Source organism: Acomys minous (assembly GCF_964271855.1).
Source record: "Acomys minous genome assembly, chromosome: 17".
Lineage (NCBI taxonomy): Eukaryota > Metazoa > Chordata > Mammalia > Rodentia > Muridae > Acomys > Acomys minous.
The window spans coordinates 21,349,266-21,372,816 of record NC_140500.1 but is presented as its reverse complement, the minus strand read 5'-3'; the positions used below and the strand labels follow the sequence as shown (position 1 = coordinate 21,372,816).

The window sequence follows — 23,551 nt, the reverse complement described above, 5'->3', positions numbered from 1 at the left end:
GGAGTTGGTCTCATTGACTTTCTTCACATACCCCCAACTTCCAAACACTTAGCACTTGTAGCCATCAGATTACCAAAGATCTGTGTGTCATCTCTCAGTGGCCATGACACAGCTAAGTCCTTTGAGACCCCTGACCCTGGCACCTCGAATACAGCCTGTTCCTACTTTCATTCCAGTTCCCACAGTGCCTCCCTGGCAACTGGAGAACCACCCCTACTGGAGGGGGGTGGTTCAAAAGTAGAAAACGTTTTGTTGGTCCGCCCTTACAGTGAACGCACATTACTTTGTATCGGCCACCAAGATTACAGACCCGAACAGGTCAGAGGTCCCTGGACTTGGCCAAACCAACTGAATCACAACAGCCTTGATATCATCACATGGCTGAGAAAATGGAGGAAACGCTAACCGTGGCCAACACCTCCAGCCCCTCCCCCAGACCACAGTCACCTTTAGTCAGGAACTCCAGGGTGTCCTCCTTGAGGCCAGGATCTATACTTCGAAAGTGACTACGAGGGAAAGAGGGTGTGAGTGAGAACAGCTCTAAGGAAATACTTGTGAGCTTGCCAAATAAATTTGGTGGGAAGCCGAATAAATGCTCACTAGAGACGCCAGCTCCCAGCACCAATTATCAGTGAACCACCTAAAATTCGGAATTTTAAAACTAACATTAAAAAAAAAAAATCAGAGAAATAGCCACTGGCTCTCTCAAAAGCACAGCTATGCATCTACCTCACTTACTGTAAAATGCTGTAGATCGTGTCAAAGTGGTCCAGTATGGCAAGGGGCCCCCGAGCTCGAAAAGCAGACTGAAATGCTAGAAAATGAAGGACACCATTTAAGCAGGAGGAGAGACAGGTCTTTTTGGTAAATCCTGTTTCTTTTTTTTTTTTTGGTTTTTCGAGACAGGGTTTCTTTGTGTTGCCTTGGCTGTCCTGGACTCGCTTTGTAGACCAGGCTGGCCTCGAACTCACAGCGATCCACCTGCCTCTGCCTCCAGAGTGCTGGGATTAAAGGCATGCGCTACCGCCACTCGGCTGGTAAATCCTGTTTCTATCCAGAGGCATTTAGTTGACATGGTTCCTGAAGCTTCCATCTTTGCCTTTCATGGTCTTGGCTTTTCTTCCTTAAAGAGTTCCAGTCATTTACAGAAGTCCCCTTAATTTACATCTGCCTAAGGTTTTCTCCTGATTGTACACAACTTACACTACTTTAAAAAGATGACACAAAAGTGAAGCTTCCATCCTTCTCATCTCCTATATCAAAAGGTGGCTGAGGCTGGTGTGCTGCACAGAGCTATCACCTCAGCCACCCAGGAGGCTGAGGCAGGAGAATTAAGAGTTGGTACCACAGGGAGACCCCACTATGAAATAAAATCAAAACCGCAAATCAAGTGAAGAGGCAATATCTTAACACTGGTACTAACTCATCACTTGGTACTGCGGCCACATGTCTCCATGTAATATTTTTTCTCCTTTACAAAGCCACTTACTACATCCCAGGTCAGCAAAGGGCTGCACACATGGCAAGGTCAGTGATGTAGCAGTCATCTACACAGTAATTCATTTTCCTTAGAGTGTATCCTGTGGCCGGGGCATGGTGGTAGTGGCGGTGCACACCTTTAATCCCAGCACTCAGGAGTCAGAGGCAGGTGGATTGCTGTGAGTCTGAGGCAATTGCTACACAAAGAAACCTTGTTTTGAAAAACCAAAAAGAAAGAAGAAAAAAAAGAATATAGCCTATTAAACTATTATGCTACTTTCTTGTTTCAGTCACATTTTTGAAAGGCAAGCACTGTGGACACAGGCATTACTGTGGTATTTACCAAATTGTTACAATCTATTTCCAGTACTGTTTCTATACCTGCTAATGTGAATCCTATGTGAGCATGGGTTAAGGGCCAGGAGGGTGTGGTGGTGCGCCCCTTTAATCCCAGCATCAAGGAGGCAGAGGCAGGATTACACAGTCAGACAGCCTCAAAAAAAGAGGGGGGAGCTGAGGTGATCATGTGTGTCCCTCAGTATGTTGCTTTGCCCTACCACAAGACAGGCTGTTTCCTTCCCTTTTAATTATTTATTAAGTTGTTTACTTAGAATAGTGAGGAGAACTGCTACTTAGTATCGGCCTGAAAGGGTTAACTAAGGATTTTGGGGGAAGAGCTCAGGGGCTGCCCCTCCTGGAAGGGTTGGGTGGCTCTAGCCCTGCTCCCAGAAGTCTTGGCAGTAGCTCCTTGTGAACTTCTTGATAAAGTCAAACAGTTGTTGGTTCAAGGTAAGGGAAGGCTTATAGTTATCTTCTTTCTTGTTCGTGAAATTTTCTCCCTTGACTGATTCCCAGAACGTGTTTAGTCTAATAGGTATGAGAACCAAGTTTGTTATTGGTAATATTAATGAATAACTAATGTTACGCGCCAAGCCAGAATATGCTACTTTAGAAATAAACCATTGCTATTTGCCACCGGAGCAATAGTCCGCCCGTTTCTCAAGGCTACTTGCCACCAGAGCAGTAGTCCGCCTGTACTCAAGACGTTCACGGAGCTGGTCTCCGTCAGAATAGACGCCTGCAAAGCTCCTTTTATTGTGTTTGGGTCTAGCGCTGCCCAGCTTCTTGCTCAGATCCCAATACTTGCTCACTGGGACTTGTGGAAATGCTTTCCCCCTCCTTTCCCTTTCTTTTAGTTCGTACTTATTTTCAAAATTTTAAGGAGCATATATTCATTGTATAAAGTAGGGTTTTGTTACATTTTCTTTTGGTGGGGCAGGAAGAAGCCCCTCTATGTCAATCAGGTTGGCCTTTAACCCAGAGGTCTGCCTGCCTCTGCCTCCGGGAGGGCTGAGATTAAAGGTGTTGTGCCACCACACTTGCTCACACATGTTTCTTCTTTCTTTTCTTTCTTTTTTTGTTTTTTTGGTGGTGGGGGGAAGGGGTTTCTGAGACAGGGTTTCTCTGTATAACAGCTCTGGCTGTCCTGGACTCACTTTGTAGACCAGGCTGGCCTCGAACTCACATTGATCCACCAGCCTCTGCCTCCCGAGCGCTGGGATTAAAGGCGGGCGCCACCACACCTAGTGCTCATCACATTTTCATACACAGATACCATGTCATAGTCACCACATTTCTCTCATGAAAATATGGACTTTTATGGGCGATGCTTCTTCTCGTCCCATTCCAACTTAGGTACATGTGTTGCAGAAGCAAGCGTTTTCTTACTTCCTTACACCACAGGATGGTCCTGGGTTACCTCATATTTCCCTGGCCCGGTCCTGGGATCAACAACTCTTGGTAGAGTTCTGGCTCCTTTTATGGGAGAATAGTTCGTAAAAACCCAAGCTCTAGGCAGGAACAGACACACTGCAGTTCCTGGACAGTAGTCCCAGCTACTAGGGAGGCAGAGGCAGAAGGACTGAGTCCCAAAAGCCTCACTTGGCTACAAGTAAGTTCAAGACCAGCCTGAGCAGCTCAGCAAGAGCATGTCAAAGTGAAAATACAGAGAAGGCTGGCGATGTGGCTTGGTAAAGCACTTGTCTGGCTTGGGTAAGACCCTCAGTTCAATCCCCAGTCCTCACAAAAATGAATGAAGCGAGCGGATGAGAAGTAGAGGCAGGCAGACTAGGGTTCAAAGAGACCCTCAACTACACATTCAGTCTGAGACTGACCTGGGCTATAGGAGACCTTGTCTCATAAAAAACTAGACAAATTTTAAAAAGAAAGAAAACGCACAAGACAGAAAGAAATGCCTTTCCCACTTCTGAACATCACAGCAAAGAGCTGCCATCTCTGACGGGAGAAGCTGGACTTGCTAGGCAGCCCTGTTGTCAGTGATCAGAGGAAGCAGGCTGGTTTTTCTGTCTTTCTAGAAGAAACCGAGACAGAGAGAAGCAATTTGTTCAAGATGAGGGCGGCAGAGCCAGGACTCAACCCAGGCAGCCTGACTCCAGAAGCTCCCGGTCTGTGTGTAACCCTTCAGGGCCACCCAGTGGGTGCCAACTCCAAGGAGCACAGGGACGGTATGGGGTCTTACTAATAACACACAAGCTGTCTGTAGTTTTTCATAGACTTCAGGACATAGAATCACATGCCACACTGTCCGTGAAGGACCACATATATGGTATTCCTATGTGATTACAATGGAGCTGAAAAATTCCTATTGCCTAGGGATCGTGTAGTCACTGTTACATTTGCACTATGCATCAAGGTTTGTGGTGGTACCTAGAAGCGTCTCTACACTTCAAACCCTATGTAAAAGTATGGCACAGACAGTTATTACAGTATGTAATTCTTGATAATAAATGCTATGTTACTCATCTTGTGATTACTATAACTTTTATTTTAGAGTATAGTCCTACTTACAAATTTACTATAAAATGCTAAGACTGTGTTAACTCTAATAGCAGCCTCATATGCCCTAGCTCTTATTTTCTCCTGTGCTTTTGCTTCTTGTTTTGGAGACAAGATCTTACTCCATACAGTGTGGTCTTGAACTTCCAGCATCTCCTGCTTTAGCCTCCCAAGTGCTGGGATTACAGGTATGCACTGCTTGCATCTGGCTTTGTTCAGTGCTGGGGACTAAAGCTAGGACTTTGTGCACATGAGGAAAGCGCGTTACCATCTAAATTACACCCCGGCCCTTCTCTTGGGCTTGATTTAATCCCATGTTGGTTTATTCATCGCAGTTCTAGCAGCAACAGGCTATAATATACATATATAACATTAAGTGTGTAGTAAGGTATGCCCTTTTAAAGTCTTCTTTATATGTATCTCTATAATGATGTTCCCACAAAAATGAATCATCTAGGGGCTGAAGAGATGGCTCAGTGGTTGGGAGCACTGTCTGCTCTTCCAAAGGACCCGGGTTCGATTCCCAGAGCCCACATGGCAGCTCACAACTGTCTGTAATTCCAGTTCCAATGGCTCTGACACCCTCACACCAATGCACATAAAATAAAATTAAATTATTTTTAAAAATGAATCATCTCAAAACGTATCTCTATGCAGTCCATTTTTAAAGGAACAAAGGATTATACTTTGTGTATTATTGCAACTATGTTTCTCCTTTATTGCACATTGTGGATACATGACCTACAGTCTAAAACAGAGTTCTCTAAGAAAAGGCAAGCCAAATACTATGGCTGCCTATAATTCTTTTTTAACTTCATATATTTATTGTATGTATATTGGTATTTTGCAGATACACACACACACACACACACACACACACACGCACCACCAGCACAAGCCAGTTGTGAGCCACCATGTGGCTGCTGGGAATGAAACCTGGGCTCTCTAGAGGAGCGGTCAGTGCTCTTAACCTCTGAGCCACCTCTCTAAACCCTAGCCTACAATTCTTAATTTTACCACGACTGTACATGGCATATGGTAAGAGGTAAAAAACATACAAAAACCTTTTTTCTTTCCAAGAATAACCAGGTTAACCAAGAGTGTTTCTTTAATAATCCAGTGAAGACAGCCCGGTATATTTTATATCATGAATTCATGCAGTGCTACAAACAAATAAACAAACAAACAAATAAACAAAAACGTACGGAATAGGAAAGATATCCCCTGCCTGGACAGAGTGTCACAGTGCCATAGGACAGAAGTCATAATATAATTACATATGGGGCAGTTGTCTTCTGACGCTCAAGGGTAGCCATGGCGTCTTACCTCTAAGCTGAGACGGCAGATGCTTGATGGGCAATACCTCCTGAACAACATACTGATTTATGTCTCCACTTTTCAACAACTCTTCTGGAGATAAGGGCAGACGGAACTCAAAGTTTTGGGAAGACATCTTTCTTCCACTGCTTTACCTAGACACCAAACAGCAAAAAAAAAAAAAAAGTCAGGGTCTGAGTGCTTTGTTTTTTATTGTTTATTACGTGGCAAGTGCATTTCTTTCTTCTTCTTTTTTTGCTGGGACTGGGACTCCAACCCAGCCTCCTTGGTATGCTGGGCAGGTGCTTTACTACTGAGGTGTATCCCAGCCTCAGAAATTATCTGGTTTAATTCTTTCTCCCACTTTCAATATATATAATGTTTCTCAGTCTTACAGCAAGCTACTAACATGGTACGATATAAGATCAGAGGCACACAAAGTAGCACATGTCTGTTATTTATCTTCTTAGTATTGGGGAAGCATTAGGATGGGGTTCAAGGCCAGCCTCTGCTCCTCGGTGTGGGCTGCAAGAGACCTGTCTCAAAACAGCCCCACCAGAAGAACAATTATAGATGAGAATCTAGTTCTTTTTTCTTTCTTTTCTTTTCTTTTTTTCTTTCTTTTTTTTTTTTTTGTTTTGTTTGTTTTTTGAGACAGGGTTTCTCTGTGTAGCCTTGGCTGTCCTGGACTCCCTTTGTAGACCAGGCTGCCCTCGAACTCAGGTCGATCCACCTGCCTCTGCCTCCCGAGTGCTGGGATTAAAGGCGTGCGCCACGCCTATTTCATGTCATTACTCTGCCACTTGGTCACTGAGTCCTCATGGTGTCATTTGTAAAATGGTGTTACTTCGGGGATCAAATGAATCAAGGGTTAGAAATTAGTAAAGATCCAGGTGTGGTGGTACATGCCTATAACCCCAACACTTGGAAGGCTGAGGCAGGGGGACTGCAGAGAGTACAAGGCTGCCTTGGCTACACCGCAACAAAACAAAAATATTAATGAACTATTAAGTGACAATCAGTGAGTACAAACAGCCTTGTTGTTTCCATTTTAAAGTTTAAAGATCCTTAGAGAATGTCTCATTCCAGTATCGGGGTTCCCGGCTGTAGGATGGAAGAACATTAACTTCTACGTATCCAGTCCCGGATTCCATAACCTAGTAATCTCAGTTTCTCAGGGTGCGTAACACCAACAACCAAATTATGCGATTTGCCCACATCACACATTCCATTTCGGATCCATCAGACTCACTGCCACACTGGATTTCAAGGGCATCCCTACCAGACATCGCTGCCGACCACACACTGTCAAAGGCTGCGTCACGCCCTGGACCTGATTTTCTCATCTTTTCACTCCCCGCTTCCCAGCACTACCACACCTCACCCAGACACCTCAACAACGCTCACCAGCTGCTTCTTCGACAGGGGATCGAGCCGCTGAAAAGGAAGGACGAAAACACCGGTGCACAAAACGCGCCAAACAGCGAGGTCGTTTTCAAGCTGACGGAGAAGGCAGCCAATCCTCGGCGGGCTGACCCAGAGACCCGCCTCAGTCAGGCGCCGCGCTCGCAGAGCCCGCAACTCGCAGTTCAAACCTCAACGGCCGCCAGCAGGCCAATCGCGACGGGGCTGGAGAAGCCTGCCAATCACAGCGCGGGAGGCGGGGCAAGCAGGCGAGGGGCGTGGCCCCGGGTCTCGGCGCTTTCTCAGGCATCTCCATGGTGACCCGCAATCCTTCCGCAGGGCGGGAGCCTAATCCAGTCCCGGTTTCACCCCGAGACGCCCAGCCAGGCACCAAACCTCAAATCCCTGTAAACTGCGAGAATATACTGCCCCAGCAAAACCCTGTTTCGAGGCCCAAGGGAACCTTGCCGTAGCCGGGTTCCCATCCTCCACTTCCCTCGCAGTTGAGGATGCCCAAGAAAACCGGAGAGGGCTATTTTCACGAAATTTCAGTTTTTCTGAGGGGGCATCCTACTCCGCGACAAGAAAAATGCCGCGGCGATTTAATAGTGCTAGTGTTTAAACCGGAAGTATTTGACTGGATGCGCTGGCCAAGCCGGAACTTGAAGGGCGGGGCTTGAGGCTTGGCGGTGTGTGAGCCAAGGCGGGTCAGCTCCCAAAGCTACCTGGGTAAGGCCCAAGATGGCTTCTCTCACTGTCACTGCCGTTTGAGGGACTGTGCCCTATGTCTTTGAAATCCACACCTGCTCCCCATTTTTTTCCGGCTAGTTTGGTGTCCTGTTGAGGTGGACAGGCAGGACAGTAATGGCAGGGGGTCTCCCATGGGCGGCAAGTAGGAGCCTATGGAGCTGGCTACCCTTGGCGTGCAGAAGCTTCTCTCTGGGTAAGTAGCTAGTGTGTAGGTAGGACGGCCCGCGAACTGCTTCTTAATAGGCGTCGCTGACTCAGCCTTCTCCCTTCCACTCCTAGGTGTCCCGCTATTGGCCCGTGTCCGGCTCACTCTTCCACCTCCCAGGGTGGTTGATCGCTGGAACGAGAAGAGGGCTCTTTTTGGTGTGTACGACAACATCGGAATTCTAGGTAGGACACGGCTCCTAGTTTCAGGGAGATTATCGTGCCATGTTGACTCTTTTGTTTTTTATTTGTTACAGAGAAATACTATGGTGCCCAGTCGTACTAACACAGTCATCTAAACATTTTTTGTGTATGTGTGTTTGCCTATTTTTCTGTTTGTGTGTACCATGTGCTGTTCAGGCAAGGCCTGCAGGTTCAGGGTGTCAGACTCCCAGGAACTGGCTTTACATACAGGCAGCTGTGACCCTCTAGTTGTGAGTGATGGGACTTGGACTCTGGACAAATGTTCTTAACTAACTGCTGAGCTGTCTCTTCAGCCCAAAGACTCTGTGCTTGGTTCTGTGCCCTGTCTGTACTGTACGTTCTGCTCAGGGAGATGGCAGCTGTGGAATCGAAAAGGTTTAGCCTGCCTAAGCTGCCTTCTCTTCTCTTCAAACTAGAATATTCTCTCACGTTTACAGGGAATTTCGAAAAGCACCCGAAAGACCTGATCAAGGGGCCGTCATGGCTTCGCGGCTGGAGAGGAAATGAATTGCAGCGTTGTGTCCGAAAGAAGAAAATGGTGGGATGCAGGATGTTCGCTGAGGACCTGCAGAACCTCAACAAGCGCATCAGCTATCTCTACAAACGCTACAACCGTCGTGGGAAGTACCGATAGGACAGGACGGAAAGCGGGCAACTCTGGAGCCATACATTTGTCACCCTGGGGACAAGGACTTTTCCCAGCAGGGAAAGCGCTTTGTGTGTTCGCTGTAATAAAATGGGGCTTCTCTGGAGTCTGATATGCACAGTGCTGCATTTGCTCATGCGTGTAGGCCGAAGTCGCTCATCCCTAAGTCACAGGGTCTTGTGTTAAGACTACTTACAACCCCGTTACACTTTTGGCCTTTAGAAACATGGCAGTTAGAATCATTTATTGTTGGCATTTTCTTGTTTTTCTTTGTGTGTATGTGTGTGTGTGTGTGTGTTTTGGGTTTTTTGTTTGTTTGTTTTGTTTTTTGAGACAGGGTTTCTCTGTGTAGCCTTGCCTGGCCTGGACTTGCTTTGTAGACAAGATCCACCTGCCTCTGCCTCCCAAATGCTGGGATTAAAGGTGTGTGCCACCACACTGCATGTATGGTTTTTTGGGGGTTTTGTTGTTGTTGTCTGGTTTTTTTGAGACAGGGTTTCTCTGTGTAGCCTTGGCTGTCGTGGACTCGCTCTTTAGACCAGGCTGGCCTCGAACTCACAGCGATCCACCTGCCTCTGCCTCTGCCTCCCGAGTGCTAGGATTATAGGCGTGGACCACCACACCTGGCCACATGTATGTTTTTATTTTTATTTTTTATTATTATTTTCTTTTTGTAATCTCAGAGATGAGCTCAGGGCCATGCTTGTTCTAGAGAAGTGCTCTGCCACAGAGCTCCCCAGCCCCTTGGAAGCGTAGTAATGCTGTTGTTTTGAAAGACTGCCACACCAAAATGAAATGGGAAGGGGTTGGGGGTGGCACACAACTTTAACCCTCAGCACTAGGGAGGCAGAGGCAGGCCAATCTCTTCAGTTTGAGGCCAGGTTAGCCTTAAACTCACAGAGATCCACCTACCTTTGCCCCCTTAGTGCTGGGATTTAAGGCTTGTGCCATCACACCCAGCTTCATTATGACATTTTTTTATGCCTTTAAAATTTTTATTTTTAATTTATATATTCACTTTACATTTCATTGCATCCATTCCTTTCACGAAAGCACTTTTTTTAGGGGGAGAGGAGGGAGCTGGGCGGTTAGTTAGTTTGTTTCTTGAGATAGTCTGGGGGCTAGAGAGATGGCTCAGCAGTTAAGAGCCATGTTCCAGGGGTTGATCTTCAGGCGTCCCAGGTTCAATTCCCAGCACATACATGGTGAGCTGTCTGTAGCTCTAGTTGCTGGGCTGGCCTTGGAGACCAGGCAAATACATGGTGCACAGACATACTTGCAAGTAAAAAATATTAAAAAAATAAAATAAAAGATGACAGTCTCTCACTCCATAATTCAGGCTCAGGCTGATCTGGAACTATCATAGCTCAAGCTGGGATCCAACTATCCTCCTGCCTCTACCTCCTGAGTGACAGGATTACATGCGTGAGTCTCCATGTCTCCAGTTTCCCACTAGCCCTGATGTTTAGTGGCCATGTCCAAGGTTACATGATACCTATCCCCTTTTCACAAAGTACTGCAAACAAAAGAAAACTTAATTGCTTGTAGACACAAGTAGGCTCTAAAGGTAGCAGAATTAGCGTGATTATCTTACTTGACTTAAATCTTTTAAGTCTTTGTCAATGATATTTTATTACATAGCAGTCCGTTCTGAAATGTGGTGACTTGTTTAGCTGGTCAGTTCTGTTTTGCTGTCACGAGGCCATATTCAGCAGTGGGCTTCCCTGAGGCTAACACATGTCTACGACATCTTCACTCACATTTACTGAGTCAGTTGGTAGTTGAGGTTTTCTTGAGAATCAAACCAGGACCACTGCAAAAACAGGAAGTGCTCTTCACATCTGAGCCATCTCTCCAGCCCCAGCTGACATTCTTTTTGCACTCTTATTATTCAGGCTGTCTTGGCCTTGCTTGGTTAGACTTGATCCTAAAGGGCAAAAAGTGGCAGTGACAAGGGACTAAGAAGCCAGGGTGATGGGGCGTGCCTGTGATCCCAGCACTGGGGGAGGCAGAGGCAGGTGGATCTCTGTGAGTTCGAGGCCAGCCTGGTCTACAAAGTTAGTCCAGGACAGCGAAGGCTACACAGACAAACCTTGTCTCGAAAAAAACAAAAAAAGGGGGGAAATGGGGCTAAGAAGTCATGGTGTCATTAGGTGTGGTGGCAGACATCCTTATTTGTTTGTTTTGATTTTTTGGTTTTGTTGTTGTTTTTGGTTTTTGGAGACAGGGTCTCTCTGTGTTAGCCTTCAGAGTGCTGGTATTAAAGGCGTGTGCCACCACACCCAGCTTGGCAAACACCTTTGATCCCAGCATTCAGCAGACAGAGGCAGGCACATCTAACAGTTGAGGCCAGCCTGGTCTACATATCAAGTTCCAGTCTAGTCAGTGCTGCACAATCAAATCCTATCTGCTTAAAAAAAAAAAAAAAAAAAACAAGAAACAAACAACTATTACTTGACTCTTTTTTTTTTAAAGCTTCTTCCACATTCTCTGACTCCTACTTTTTTTTTTTTTTTTTTAAGATTTAATTTATTATGTATACAATTTTCTGCCTGCCTGCCAGGAGAGGGCACCAGATCTTACCATAAATGGTTGTGAGCCACCTTGTAGGTGCTGGGAATTGAACTCAGGACCTCTGGAAGAGCAGGCAGTGCTCCTAACCTCTGAGCCATCTCTCCAGCCAGACTATTACTTGACTCTTATCTTCATGATAGCAGCAGTGGTTTGTCCATACCCAGGAACTATACATCCTCAGGTGACTGGCCAGGAGACAGTTGTCCAGATCAAAACTCACGTGGCCTCACTGAAGATTAAGTCCTGCTTCTGGCAGACTCGCTGCGGGAGGTTAAGGCTGCCCTAGGCCAGTGTGGCGTAGAGGCCCTGCCCACCCTGGAAGTAGCTGATCACATGCTAGGAGGTAAAGTTCATCGTTCCCTGGCTCCTGCTGGAAAAGTGAGAGGTCAGCCTCCCCAGGTGGCCAAACAGGACGAGAAGACAGGCCATGCCAAGCTGGGGCTGCGCTACAACTGCTGCTTTGTCAATGTCCTGCCCACTTTTGGCAAGAAGAAGGGCACCAGTAATTCCTAAGTCCTACTGTGGTCCTGGCACTCTAATAAAGCCACTTGGCCCAGACCCACCCCTCCGTGCCCCCCCCCCAAAAGTAGAAAGGGAAGAAGAAATGTTTTAATAGAATCTGTGATTGTTGGTAAAGAGGGGATTAACAATTCAACCCCACAAGCCTGTATAAAATTCTTCCTGCTGTAAGATACAAAAGCTCTTCTTTTGAAGCACAGAGCTGTATTGTTTTTAGAGCAGAATAGTGTGCAATATTTCCCTTCGCTAGACACTAAGTCATTGTGTGTAAGGATGTTGGAGGCATATAAACCACAAAAACAGGGCTGTCTTCTACCTCCGAATAGACTTCATCCTGCTGGTGTGGTGTGCGTGTAACAAGACACACAGTTGAATATGGTCATCTAACCACATAGGGAAAGTAGAGTTGCATGAGGTTTTGTTTGTTTGTTTTTTCTGAGACAGCTTTTCTCTGTGTAGCCTTGGCTGCCCTGGACTCTGTTTGTAGACCAGGCTGGCTTCGAACTCACAGAGATCCACCTGCCTCTGCCTCCCAAGTGCTGTGATTAAAAGCGTTCACTACCACACCCAGCAGAGGTTTTTTGTTGTTGCTGCTGCTGTCTTAAAGGAGGCAAGAAAATTGTATGTGTGCCCCCCCCCACCGTATGTTATTGTATATTAAACCTAGGGCTTCACATGTGTTAATCATATGTTTTACCATTGAGGTATATCCTCAGCCCCAAAAAGGTACTTGCTGAAGACAGGGTGCTTGAAGTAGACCTTGGAAAGGTTCAGTGGGAGATTAGTATATGGAACCAGGCAGCAGGATTCCCCAGCCCATGCTGGGGAGCAGGAAAGGCTTCCTGAAGGACGCAGCCACTCAGTTATCTGAAAGGAATGCTAAAGGAGTGGAAGATAGCTGGATTTTCAGGTAAATGATGCAGAAAAAAAGGCCCAGAGGTGAGAAATAGCATGGCCCAGTGCATAGCAAAGCTATGAGTGGTATTTTGGTATTTGTTAGTGGAACTACCTTGTGTGCCTAAAGATCGACTGAGAGGTAAGAGTCAGGCCATGAAAAAAAAACCCTAGAGAACTGTTAATATTTTAGTAAAATGATGCAGCTACTTTAGAAAATCCACAGTTGCACAAAAAGTTAAATGCAGAGTTACATATGATTCACTGATGTCATTCCTAGGTGTCATCCAAGAGAACTGAGAAAGTGTCTGTTCAAAGACAAGTGCACAAAGGTTCATGGCAGTCAGAAGAGAAAAAGAGGGGGCTGGAGAGATGGCTCGGAGGTTAAGAGCACAGGCTACTCTTCCAAAAGTCTTGAGTTCAATTCTCAGCAACCACCTAGTAGCTCACAGCTGTCTATAATGAGATCTGATGCCCTCTTCTGGCCTGTAGGTGTACATTCAGGCAGACCACTGAGAGAGAGAGAGAGAGAGAGAGAGAGAGAGAGAGAGAGAGAGAGAGAGAGAAAGGGGAGGGGGAAATTATGATCCCAGTGCTTAGGAGGATTAGGAGTTCAAGGCCATCTTCAGATTCATAGTGAATATGAAGTAAGCTCAAGTTTGATTCCCTAGATCCAATCCCGTATGCAGGGAGGAGAGAACCAACTCTTTTTTTTTTTTTTTTTTTTTTTTTTTTTTTTTTTAGTTTTTTGAGATAGGGTTTCTCTGCGTAGCCTTGCCTGTCCTGGACTCACTTTGTAGACCAGGCTGGCCTTGAACTCACAGCAATCCACCTGCCTCTGCCTCCCGAGTGCTGGGATTAAAGGCATGCGCCACGAGAACCAACTCTTGTTTGTTTTTGTTTTATTTCTTGAGGCAGGGTTTCTCTGTGTAGCCCTGGCTGTCCTGGACTCGCTTTGTAGACCAGGCTGGCCTTGAACTCACAAAGATCTGCCTGCCTCTGCCTCCCAAGTCCTGGGGTTAAAGGCATGTGCTACTATGCTGGGCTTAAATGTAATCTTTTAAAGGATAAGTGTCTATCGGCTGATTTTAAAAAGTAATCAAAATGTTGTACAACAACACAATGAACTATTATTGAATTGCCAAAAGAAGGATACACCCATGCATTCTGCATTGCTGAATAGTTAAGCTATGTTAGATGAAGGGAGCCAGTCATGCAGTCCCGAATGCTGTGTGAAACGTGCAGAATGACACATCTGCAGGAGCAGGGCGTGGTTTAATTGCTGCTACTGTGGGTGGGTGAAGGGGTAGGGAGTGGCCTTTACATACACAGGGCTCTCCAGGGATGCTGTGAAGATGCCCTGGAAGTGGTAAAGGATAGAGAGTACAGGGCTTCAGAGCAACGGAACATCAGCTAATAGTGACAGAGTATAATACTTATATCACAGAATTGTGTGTAGCCCTGGCTGTCCTAGAACTCACTATGGAGATCCCGCTGGCCTCAGAGAGCCATCTGCCTCTGCTTCCTAAGTGCTGGAATTAAAGGCGTGTGCCACCACTGTATTGCAGAAACTTAACAGATCTATTATATCTGCCATGAATTCCGGAGTGATGGCACCTAGGCTTTGTAACTGCCTTTTGTAAAAAGTCAATGATTGTTGCCTGAGGCTTTTGGAGTTGCTTTTCCTGAAGGATTCACAGGGCCTTTGCATAACTTAATCCCATACCAGGCAACCCAGGAAGTCTTCTATGGCTGAGCATTGCTAAGGTAATGGTTTCTTCAGACAACTCCTAGATCAGATAAGAGGTTTTGGTATGTGGAAGTTGACTTGCTAAAAGTGCTTTTTGAGGGGGCTGGAAAGATGGCTCAGTGGTTAAGAGCACCGCCTGCTCTTCCAAAGGACCTGGGTTCAATTCCCAGCACCCACATGGCAGCTCACAACTGTCTGTAACTCCAAGATCTGACACCCTCACATCAATGCACGTAAATTAAAATTAAATAATTTTTTTTAAAAAGTGCTTTTTGAGAAACAATAAAGAGGCTTATACAAAGCGGTCAGGAGTTCCGTCCACCAAAGGCTGTCCCACCCTGCTGCTGAGAACTGATGCTACATCCTTCATATCACCCTTTCTCCAGTCAACCCAGGTAACTCAAAACACCAACATACTTAAAGTGACTGAATAGGTTTGTTTGTTTGTCTGTCTGTTTGTTTGTTTTAAAGAGAGGGTTGCGGGGGCTGGAGAGATGGCTCAATAGTTAAGAGCACTACCTGCTGCTCTTCCAAAGGTCCTGAGTTCAACTCCCAGCAACCACATGGTAGCTCACACCCATCTATAATGTGATCTGGTGCCCTCTTCTGGCCTGCAGGTGTACATGCAGGCAGAACATTACATATTAACATAAATAAATAAATCTTTTTAAAAAAAAAAGAATTTTTTTTTTTTTGGTTTTTCGAGACAGGGTCTCTCTGTGTAGCCTTGGCTGTCCTGGACTCACTTTGTAGACCAGGCTGGCCTCGAACACACAGTGATCCACCTACCTCTGCCTCCCGAGTGCTGGGATTAAAGGCGTGCGCCACCACGCCCGGCTAAAAAAAAGAATTTAAAGATATATATGACAGTGGTTTGGATCAGAATACCCCACAGGCCCATATGTCTAAATGCTTGGTCTCTGGTTGGTGGGACTGTTTTGGGAAGGATTTGAAGGTGTGGCTTTGTTGGAGAAGATGTATCATTAGGGATGGGATTTGAGGTTTCAAAAGCCCACACCAGGCCCAATATCTGTCTCTTTCTCACCACCTGCTACCTACAGATAAGATGAAAGCTCTGAGCCTTTAATCCCAGCACTAAGGAGGCAGAGATAGGCAGATCTCTGAGTTTGAGGCCAGCCTGGTCTACAGACTTGAGTTCCAAAACAGCCAGAGCTACACAGAGAAACCCTGTCTCAAAAACCAAAGACAAAACAGATGTAAGTTTTCATCTACTGCTCCAGTGCCATGGCCGCCCACTGCCATCCTTTCTGCTGAGGGTCAGATTCAGCCTCTGAAACCGTAAGCATTCTCTCAACTAAGTGTTTTTTGCTTTTGGTCATGGTCTCTTTATAGCAATGGAAATGTAAGTGAGACGTATGTGAGGCACCATTCAACTTAGCCATGTATTATATTACTGTTCTGCTGTCCTCGGTGTACATATCTCTAAGACATCATGCTGTGAACCATAAACACACACAACTTAATTTTTATTGTTTTGAAGATTTATTGAATAGGGTTGGGGTTGTAGCTCAGTTGGTAGAGTGCCCTATGTGCATGTACACCTGTCGGCCAGAAGAGGGCACCAGATCTCAATATAGATGGTTGGGAGCCACCCTGTGGTTGCTGGGAATTGAACTCAGGACCTCTGCAAGAGCAGGCAGTGCTCTTAACCACTGAGCCATCTCTCCAGCCCCATCCACCTTAATTTTTGAGACAGAGTCTATTACTGAAGCTGGAGCTTGCTCTTCATTTTATTATAACATTATTTTAGCTTAAATCAGCTGTGTTTAAAGCATTAGGAATTTATAAACATTATTTTGAGCTATGTAGTATTCAATGGAATAATTATGTTATTAAAATTTATTAGGTTTTTTGGTTTTTTATTTTAATTTATGTGCGTTGGTGTGAGGGTGTCAGATCTTGGAGTTACAGACAGTTGTGAGCTGCCATGTGGGTGCTGGGAATTGAACCCCGGTCCTTTGGAAGAGCAAGCAGTGCTCTTAACCACTGAGCCATCTCTCCAGCCCCTAAAACTTGTTTGTTTTTGTTTTTTAGTCATAGATGAATCTTTTTTTTTTTTTTTTTTTTTTTGCTTTTTTTCGAGACAGGGTTTCTCTGTGTAGCCTTGGCTGTCCTGGACTCACTTTGTAGACCAGGCTGGCCTCGAACTCACAGTGATCCACCTGCCTCTGCCTCCCAAGTGCTGGGATTAAAGGCGTGCGCCACCACATCTGGTTTTAAATTTATTTTTATTTTATGTTCATTGGTGTTTTGCCTGCATTCTTTCTCTGTGTGAAGGTGTCGGGTTCCCTGAAACTGGAGTTACAGATGGATGTAAGCTGGCATGTGGGTGGTAGGCATTGAACCTGGGTCCTCTGGAAGAGCAGTCAGTGCTCTTAACTATGGAGCCATCACTCCACCCTAGGACTTGTTTCTTTTACTCAGCAAGGCTCGCCTATGCTCTCACATGTACTAGTAAGCTCTTCATTCCTTTGATGCCACGTCACATCCTGTTTGTACGGATGTACCACATTATCTGAGTTAGCCGCTTTCCAGTTGACAGACATTTGGATTATGTCCAATTTTGAGATGTTCTAAATAGTACTATGAACATCTTTGTGTTGATTTGGGCGGCTAAGGGAGCCTCGGGCACAGTTGCCTGTGCAGCCTTCTTCTGTCTCTACTCTCACAGACTCTGGAAAAGAAATGACAGGCGCCGTACTGTGACCCGTCAATGACTCCAAAATCCTCATTTCCTGAAAGAAAGTTTAGCAAGGACTCTCCAGGCTCAGGAGTTGTAAGTGACACCTTCTATCTTACATTGTTTGTCTATTGCTGTGACGAGACACAATGACAAATGCAACTTACACAAGAAAGAGTTTATTGGTGTGGGGGAGGCCTACAGTTTCAGAGTACTAGAGTCTGTGACCATCACGGGGAGCATCAAACAGATAGGCAGGCATGGTGCCGGAGCCGGCGCTGAGCTGAGAACTTGCATCTAATCCACAAGTAGAGAGAGAGAGAGAGAGAGAGAGAGAGAGAGAGAGAGAGAGAGAAGAAGAAGGAGGAGGAGGAGGAGGAGGAGGAGGAGGAGGAGATAACTGGGGATGATGTGAGCTTTGGAAACCTCAAAGCCCCACCCCCAGTGACACACCTCCTTTAACAAGGCTACATCTGCTAATCTTTCCCAAACGGTTCCACCACCTAGGGACCAAGCACTCAAATACGTGAGACAAGGGGGCGGGAGAGATGGCTCAGCAGTCAAGAGCACTGTCTGCTCTTCCAGAGGACCTGAGTTCAACTCCTAGCACCCCCATGGAAGCTCACAACTGTCTGTAACTCCAAGATCTGACAGGCGTACATGCAGGCAAAACACCAATGCACATAGAAATAAATGCATGAGCTTACGGGAGCCTTCTCATTCAAACCACTACTCTTTTCACATGGGCACACATTAACTAGAGGAGCAGACCTTTCCGGCCTCCCCTGCTCCCTAGGAACAACTTGACTGTAAGCTGTACTATCGGCTATTTATCAGCTACAGACACAAGACCACCGCACATCTCTGAAACCTGTAAGAGGAGACCCTGCTACAGCCTGTTAGTGCCCGAGTGCTCCTGAGAGCCCCGCCACGCTGTCTTTCTATGGCATTAGTAACTCTCCTAAGGAATCTCTTACCCAAAAGACAATCCCTCTTGAACCCCACATTTGGAGAGTTTGCATCATGTACAAGTTTTATTTTGGAGAAATCGATCTTCATTTTTCTTGGGTACATTATTTGAGCAATTGTTAAGACTCTTCAGGCTGGACAGATGGCTCAGAGGTTAAGAGCATGGTCTGCTCTTCCAAAGGTCCTGAGTTCAATTCCCAGCAACCACATGGTGGCTCACAACCATCTGTAATGTGATCTAATGCCCTCTTCTGGCATGCATGTGTACATGCAAATAGTGCACTCATATACAATAAATAAATAAAATCTTTAAAAAAAAAGACTCTTTAAGATAAACATTCAAACACACTATTTTGTATTCCCATCAGCAATGTATGAAGATTTGTTTGTCCACATTCTTGGCAATACTTTAAAATTTTTTCAGCATCCTGTGGGTGTGAACTGGTATCTCAATGTGGTTTTGACTTGCACATCTCTGATGGCTATGACACAGAGCACTTTTTCTTGTGTTTATTGGCCATTTGTGTTTAAATATATGATTTGCCATTCTAAAATTAGTTTGTTTCCCCCTCCTTCCTCCTTCTCCCCCTCCTCTTCCTCTTTTTGAGACCAAGGTTTCTCTGTGTATCCCTGGCTCTCCTGGAACTCCCTTTGTAGACCAGGCTGGCCTTTAAGTCACAGAGATCTACCTGTCTCTGCCTCCTGAATGCTGGGATTAAAGGTGTGCCACCGCTGTCTGCCTCAAATTAGTTTCTTTTTGAGTTGCAAAAGTTATTATTTTTTGTTTGTTTTTCAAGACAGGGTTTCTCTGTGTAGCATTGGCTGTCCTGGACTCACTTTATAGACCTCGAACTCACAGAGATCCACCTGCCTCTGCCTCCTGAGTGCTGGGATTAAAGGCGTGCGCCACCATTGCCTGGGTAAGAGTTCTTTATGTATTCTGGATAGAAGTTTTTTGTTTTTTGGGGTTTTTGTTTGTTTTGTTTTTTTTTTCAGATAGAAATTCTTTGTCAGCTATATTATTTGAAATATTTTCCTATTCAGTAACTTAAGATTTCTGTCTTTGAAAGAAAAAGTCTTAAATTTTGGGGCCAGAGGGATAACTCTGCACCTAAGAGCCCTGCTTGCTCTTCTAGAGGACCTGGCTTGAATTCCTAGTACACAACACTCACAGGGCAGCTCACAACTCTCTGGCACTCCAGTCTCAGGTGATCTGGCGCCCTCTTCTGGTCTTTATAGGCACTGCATTCACATAGTACCTGGACATAAATGCAGTCAAAGCATTCATACACATAACAATAAAGAAAACCAACAGATCATTGAAACTTAAAACTCTTAAAAGTTAGCCTTCCTAAATTCCTTCAAGTAATATCCTATCAGATCTGTGAAATTTTTGTTTATGTTAGTTTCTCTGGTGGCTTAAATGGGGATGGTCCCCATTGACTCTCCACTTGGTGGAACTCGTTGAGGATTATTGGAAGGTGTGGCCTTAGTTAGAGCAGGCTGGGTTTTGGAGTTTCAAAAGCCCTGTCATTCCTATTTATTTCTCTCCCTCTCTCTGCCTCATTTGGTTGGCGACATGTAATCTGTAGCCAGCCTGCTGCCATGCTCTCTGCTACGATGGTCATGGATTTCAACCCTCTGCAGCCACGAGTGCCCAAATTAAATGCCTCTTCTTCTTCTCCTTCTTTTTAAAACCAAGACAGTTTCCAAATGCTTAACCATGTCAGCTACTTCATTCGTGTCTTGCTTGGAGACGGCCTAGCATAGGACTTACTTCCTCCCAGTCTAGTCAGGGCAGGTTTTGTTTTGATCCGTGGCACAGCTTCCATTCTGAGCATCTCGGCACCAGCCTTATGTCCCATGCCTTGGATCCGACGCCTTTCTCTTTCCTATTATCCGGAGCCTGTCACATGGTAGACTGTTTAGACGGGGGAGAGGCAACATTTGTGACTCCTTACACATCTGCGCGGTATCTTTATTCTGCTTCCGTCTTTTCTGAGACTGGATCTTGTTATATGATTGGGTCTTCTGGCCTCAAGTAATTCTCTTGCCCATTCTCCCCTATGTGGTGAAATTCCAGGTATATGGCCCCAGCCCCGGGTTCCCCTCACCTTTATTAAAACTGGAGATGTTATAGAATTCTATCTTAGTAATTTTTTTGCCCAGGCTAAATATTTGTTTTAGGTATACTCGGATGTGTGTGTGTGCGCTTCAGCATATGTATGTGCACATGTGGGCAGTGTCTGTGAAAACCAAAAGAGGACATTGGATCCCCTGGAACTGGAGTTACAGATGTTTGTGAGGCACCATGTGGGTCCTGGGATCCAAACTTGGATCGTCTGGAAGAGCAGCCAGTGCTCTTACCAGTTGAGCATCTCTCTAGCTCCTGGAAGTTCTTTTCTTCTTCTTCTTTTTTTAAAATATTTATTTGTTGACTTTTATGCATGTGAGTGGTCTATCTGCATGTACACCCACGTACGTCCAGAAGAGGGCATCAGATCTCATTATAGATGGTTGTGAACCACCCTCTGGTTGCTGGGAATTGAACTCAGGACTTCTGGAAGAGCAGCCAGTGCTCTTAACCTCTGAGCCATCTCTCTAGCCCCGGAAGTTCTTAAGTTACTATTATTTTTGTTTGTTTGTTAGGAGCCGCTGCCTTGTCTTACTGTGTTGTGATGCTGTTCTTTTTCCTGTTCCACTTTTATTCTATTTTTGAACGATTTAAAAATCCTGTATCTTTCTCTTCTGTTCTGAGGTTACAGAAAGATGTATCTTTGGTATGACTCTCTTTCTTTCATTGCGGTAGCTAGAACCCACTATTTAATCTGAGAAACTCTCATTTAATTATGGAAACTTTTGTTATATTTGTTTTATGATTAATTCCCCATCTACGCATTTCCTTTTCTTATATATCCTGTTTTCTCCTTTCCAGCTCCTTTATTACTCATGCACTGAACTACTTGGCATAATCCTTTAATTTCCTTAATTCTTGTCTCTGTCTCTCTGGTTCTTGGCACGTCTTCCCTGATTTGTTTTCAGCATATGACCACAATTTATTTCTTTTGGAACTGTCTCTGTGGAAATTCCCCAAGGCCTCCATTGAAGGCCTCACTAGGGAGGTCTGCATTGCTCCTGCTGCTGGAGGATTAGGTGCTACTGTCAGTGCTGGGCCACTTGCAAATTCTTGCCATGCTGGTTTTAGGAAGAAGAGATGCTAAAGCTTTCAAAAGGAATAAAACACGGATTTTAGGCAAAGTATTAAAAGCATAGTTGGAGGTTATGAATTCAAATATTTAAAAGGATAGAGAGAGCTTCGCCAGGCACCTCATTTGCGAATAATTTCAATTGCAGGACACTTGGGTGCCAGCAGTTTAAAAACTCTCTTAATTGTCAATATATGTAGGGACTTTGTACTAGATTTTCTTTTTTTTTTTTTCCCAGACAGAGTTTCTCTGTGTGGCCTTGGCTGTCCTGGATTTGCTTTGTAGACCAGGCTGGCCTCGAACTCACAGAGATCCGCCTGCCTCTGCCTCCCGAGTGCTGGGATCAAAGGCATGCGCCACCACCGCCAGATCTTGTTGCCAGGTGGAGGGTATGACTGGGTTTGGTCTTCTGAGATGGACCAAGCAATATTTCCACTTCAGCCTCCCAAGTGCTGGGGTGACACTGGGCATTGTAAAAGGATGTTCATGAGCAGACAAGAGAGTGAGCATGGGCTGAGGACAAACGAGGGAAAGCTGATGCCCAGAGAGGTGGCTTTGGCTTGCATTGGGCTTGAGTGTGGTGGCCTCATGGGGTACCAATGTAACAGGAAACAGCATGAAGCCAGGACAGCCAAGGCTACACAGAGAGACACTGTCTCGAAAAACAAAACAAAACAATGTCTGGATCCCAATGAAACCCTACTATACCCAGGTTTACCAGGAAAATTGGGTAGGAATGGGGTTAATGACCCTCATCCTTTATAAAATCAGGAGTGCTGACAGAAGAAGTAAACTTTGAAAGGCTGCAGCCCTGCACCTGCCCTGGCCATTGTTAACCACTCTCTGAGTCCCCTCAGGATGAATCATGTCAGCTGAGTTTAAGCAAACTCTGTTAGATGGACATGGAACATCACTGTATACTTACCTAAGTAGCATATACAATGTGGCATTAATAAATGTATGTGAGAAGAAAAAAAAAAAGAAAAGAAAAGAAAGAAAAAGAAAGAAAAGAAAAGAAGGACAAAACCAAAATGTAACCATTTTAAAAAATAAAAATCAATGCCATGTATGGTGATTATGATACTTAGAGAGGTGTGTGGTAAGAAGGCTGGACACAGGCCTGAACCTGGGGTGCTCTTCTTTTTCTTTCCCCCTTCCTTTTCCCATTTTGGCATCTACTGATTTGCTGTAGCTCTTAGTCAGTGTATTTAGCTCTTGGACACTGGATTTGTCCTACTTACTTATGAGCATCAAAACTTGCAAAACGAATGCCAGGTGCTTTAAAGAAAACTCCAGAGGGAATTTTCCTAAAAGAGGAGCATCACCAAATGCTGCATCACCAAAGACTTAATGACATGCACACAGCACACAAGCTGTGGATGTGCGGACATCTGAGTCAAAAGCACAAATCCCTGAGAACTAGTCTCTGGGGGGTGGGATGTAGCGCAGTTGGCAGAGGGACTGCACAGCATGCGAAAGGAGCTGAGGGTGATGCCCAGCACTGCAGAAACTAGATATGGTGGTGTGCTTCTGTAGTCCCAGCATTCAGGAAACCGAAGTGGGAGCACCAGAATTTCAAGGTCATTCTTGGTAACACATCAATGTGGTGGCCTGTAACTCCAGTACTCAGGGAGGCAGAGGCAGGCAGATCTCTGTAAGTTTGAGGCCAGCCTGGTCTACAAAGTGAGTCCAGGATAGCCAGGGCTACACAGAGAAACTTTGTCTCCAAAACCAAACCCCCCAAAAAGTCTCTGAATGTGAGGTTGTAGGTGTTCTATTAATATGTTATTATTTTCTATTTTCCTTTGCATGAATGCCCAAGAGCAAGATATAAAAATATACACTGTATACAAACCTAAGCTTTCAATAAATGTAACATAAAAATTCTAAGCCTAAGTAAATGCAGTCACATTTTAAAGAGGTGAGGCATAAAATGATGTTGAATTTTTATGATTGATGAGTAGGAAAGGGATAACACTGGAAGAAAGAAGAAAATTCTTTAAGTATGAAGAAGGAAAAATGGCTGGTGTGGTGGTGGCACCTTTAATCCCAGCACTCGGGAAGCAGAGGCAGGCGGA

At 45.2% G+C, this 23,551-nt stretch overlaps 2 protein-coding genes across 5 annotated transcripts in view; one reads left to right on the top strand and one right to left on the bottom strand.

Moving 5' to 3' along the window:
• Window positions 1-7,581, bottom strand: part of NCAPD2 (non-SMC condensin I complex subunit D2) — a 28,191-nt gene extending 20,610 nt beyond the window's left edge. For 2 of the 4 annotated variants that reach the window (XM_084766709.1, XM_084766712.1), the window contains exons 1-4: window positions 7,060-7,581; window positions 5,662-5,807; window positions 739-814; window positions 448-506 (exon numbers count right to left, since the gene is read on the bottom strand). In XM_084766709.1, coding sequence (XP_084622835.1) covers window positions 448-506; window positions 739-814; window positions 5,662-5,788 — 262 coding nt within the window. In that variant the 5' untranslated portion in view covers window positions 5,789-5,807; window positions 7,060-7,581. Of the gene's footprint in view, window positions 1-447; window positions 507-738; window positions 815-5,661; window positions 5,808-6,934 lie in introns of those variants that run through there. The other 2 variants (XM_084766710.1, XM_084766711.1) reach the window with 2 other exon arrangements.
• Window positions 7,582-7,771: 190 nt separating this feature from the next.
• On the top strand, window positions 7,772-8,966 carry MRPL51 (mitochondrial ribosomal protein L51). The gene is made up of 3 exons (XM_084766714.1): window positions 7,772-7,999; window positions 8,086-8,196; window positions 8,652-8,966. The coding sequence occupies exons 1-3, from the start codon at window positions 7,921-7,923 to the stop codon at window positions 8,846-8,848; spliced, it is 387 nt and encodes a 128-aa protein (XP_084622840.1). The 5' UTR covers window positions 7,772-7,920; the 3' UTR covers window positions 8,849-8,966.
• The last annotated feature ends 14,585 nt before the right edge of the window (window positions 8,967-23,551 follow it).